General features: G+C 34.0%; 1 protein-coding gene across 1 annotated transcript in view; it reads left to right on the forward strand.

Annotated features, from left to right (window-relative positions):
* LOC106473257 (kinesin-like protein KIF13A) overlaps positions 1–2,717 on the forward strand; it is a gene marked incomplete at both ends in the record, with an annotated part of 51,717 nt that extends 49,000 nt beyond the window's left edge. Inside the window, one exon of the mRNA XM_013933943.1 lies at positions 2,565–2,717. Coding sequence (XP_013789397.1) covers positions 2,565–2,717 — 153 coding nt within the window. The remainder of the gene's footprint in view (positions 1–2,564) is intronic.
* Positions 2,718–3,369: the final 652 nt, after the last annotated feature.

Here is a 3,369-nt window from a genome sequence, read left to right on the forward strand (position 1 = left end):
TACCCTCAGAGGATAAATATGCATGAATTAAGAATGACTGTCACTATAGTGTATATATCTTTGTAGACTGCACCAAAAGGGTTTACCCTCAGAGGATAAATATGCATGAATTAAGAATGACTGTCACTATAGTGTATATATCTTTGTAGACTGCACCAAAAGGGTTTACCCCTAGAGGATAAATGTGTATGAAGGAAGAATGACTGTCACTATAGTGTATATATATATCTTTGTAGACTGCACCAAAAGGGTTTACCCCCAGAGGATAAATGTGCATGAAGGAAGAATGACTGTCACTATAGTGTATATATCTTTGTAGACTGCACCAAAAGGGTTTACCCTCAGAGGATAAATGTGCATGAATTAAGAATGACTGTCACTATAGTGTATATATCTTTGAAGACTGCACTAAAGGGGTTTACCCCCTAGAGGATAAATGTGTATGAAGGAAGAATGACTGTCACTATAGTGTATATATATATCTTTGTAGACTGCACCAAAAGGGTTTACCCCCAGAGGATAAATGTGCATGAAGGAAGAATGACTGTCACTATAGTGTAAATATCTTTGAAGACTGCCCCAAAAGGGTTTACTCCTAGAGGATAAATGTGCGGGAAAGAAGAATGGCTGTCACATTGCTAAGAACCATTGCACAGGCTTCCATACAGTTAATGTTTAATTATAAAAGTTGTAAAAGTGGTGTACTTCATTAGATACAATCTTATATATATTGTAAACCGTGTTGTCTGTTCAGGCATTTGTCTGTCTCCCTTTGAAAAGGAGTAAACACAAGCAAAGCTGAACATTAATTTTTGAAATGACGGGAGAACAGGCTTGAATAATGTCAAATTTTAATTTTACAAGCAGGATATTCTACACTAAATTGTTAGGAATGAATTTCATTATCATTTCAAAATGTGATGTGACGTAAAGAATAAAAATGTAGATTTATACTTTAAGTTATTGTTGAATGGCTCTTAGCATGACTGAAATAGTCAACAATTACTTTTTGCAGTGAGTGGCATAAGTAACTCAGAGCTTTGGCTCTGAGTGAAACACCATTAACCTTTTTAAAGTCCTTGAAATAATTTAAATTGATAGATTAACTGAAACTCTTCCTGTCACTGGAGACCGGTACTTTTGTTTGTTGTAAAACGATTGTTACAAAATATCTATAAAAATGTTAACTTCCTGTGATTTCTTTTTTTTTTTTAAGAATACAACAGGTAGAGAAGCTTTTAATACTTTAATTTACTTTCAGCAATTTAGTTACAAAACTGTAAGATTCTTCTCGTGATGTAAAAATTGCTAATGGACAGGATGTAATTTTAGCTTTGAATTAGAGGTAGAAGTAAAAGTTAAAGTGGACATTGCTTCAGAACTACTTTGAGTTATAACACTATTTACTTGTTGAGAAAGTGGTCTTTCATATGAGTTTTGTAAGTGTACAAAATAATCTAAAATTTCTTCTAGCTATTTCAGTAAAATTGGTTTAAAGAAACAAAAATTAATTTGTTTCTAACTGAATAATTGTACTACAGATGGTTAAGAATGTTAAAGCCATCTTGGAGCCTCACCACATCATTACAGTCCATGTTGCCATGTCTGGTGGTGCTTTATCTGATTACCATGCAAAAACTACATTGTAAAGCTGCCATATCAAAAGCACACCACTCCTCCCTGTTTGCTTTCCATAATCCATTTTGTGCACAAGGATGATGATTTCTCAGTCCTTGTCTAGTTCCAGAGAAACCCATAAGCATTGCATCTGATGCTTTGACCAATATGTCTTCATATGACACAGCATGAATATTTCTTTCATTATCCAACTGCTTGAGGTATGTGATGGTTGGATGGGAGGCGTGACTGAAAACCTTATATTGGTGAACCCATACCCTGTTGGTCTATTCTCCAGATGGAAATCCTTCTAGGTTTTGTTGAATACTATTACCTGAAGCAAGTAGACAGCTTTTGTCACTGACCTCCATATTCATGGATTTTCACCGTTTACAAAATGCCACACTTTGCTTACTATGGCTATGGTACGACTTCCTCTTCTTTTAGATGGTCCTGATGCCCCTAACTGGTCCATATGCATTTTTTTTTCCAATACCATAAAGGTGGGTGAAATCCCCCTCTTGAAAATTCTAAATCTTCAATCTGAACACATCTTTATGATCAGAGGTATGATTATTTGATGTTGAAAAGGACTGTTACATACCCTTATTGAAAGTGATCAGTTTTTGGTGTCATCACATTACCTACAAAAGGCTAAACAATGTCAAATTGTAGTTCTAATATATGCTGTTCTACCACAACCTTATATTGGCTGTAGTTGTTACATGACTTGTTGGTATGCATATTCAAACTTGTTTTAATATAGTATACTCAGCCCCGTACGTGATGTCTGTATATATTGATGCAGTGCCTTATTTTTAAAATTGTGATTTCACAAGAAATAAATTGTAATTTCTCCATTCTTCTTGTGTTGAGCTACAATATTTATTTGGTGTTTGATAGTAGCAATGAGTGATGAGCCATTATTGTTTGTGTATCATTCTTAGGCCTCTGAGGACCCTGAAGACAGAGAGACGTTAGCTTTGATGGCAGCTTCTGGTGAAGATGCAGCTACCAATGATGGTGAAAGTTATATTGAGAAATACACAAGAGGTGTTTCTGCTGTGGAGAGTATCCTAACTTTAGATAGACTGAGACAGGTAATACTGCTTTGGAGAGTATCTTGACATTAGATTTGGTAAAATAGGTCATATTCATAAGAAAGTGATATGTGAACAATGAAAAGGTACTTCAAACCATTTTTGTAAAGAGTTTTTTAACTTTAAATCAAAAGAGAAATATATTTAAGAAATATTCAAACTTAGATGGATGGTATTTATAAGACACTGCTGTGGAGAGTATTTAACTTTAGGTTGAGGAAATGAGATGAGCATTTCTGTCTGGAGTGGGCTGACTTTGACCAATTGAGATAAGTGTAATTACTCATAAGAAATTACTATTGGAAATATTCAAACTTAGATGGATAGTATTTATAAGACACTGCTGTGGAGAGTATTTAACTTTAGGTTGAGGAAATGAGATGAGCATTTCTGTCTGGAGTGGGCTGACTTTGACCAATTGAGATAAGTGTAATTACTCATAAGAAATTACTATTGGAAATATTCAAACTTAGTTAGATTAAGGCAGATTATGAGATGCTGCTGTAAAAGGTATTTAATCTTTAGATTGACTAAAGTATTATATGAGTAGTACTTGTGTGGATTGTGCTAATTAAACAAGAATAATTTATAAAAAATAGTAAAAAATTCAGATCTCATCTCTACTATATTATGAGTAATTGTTCGAACATCA

Source organism: Limulus polyphemus, unplaced genomic scaffold (assembly GCF_000517525.1).
Source record: "Limulus polyphemus unplaced genomic scaffold, Limulus_polyphemus-2.1.2 Scaffold6013, whole genome shotgun sequence".
Lineage (NCBI taxonomy): Eukaryota > Metazoa > Arthropoda > Merostomata > Xiphosura > Limulidae > Limulus > Limulus polyphemus.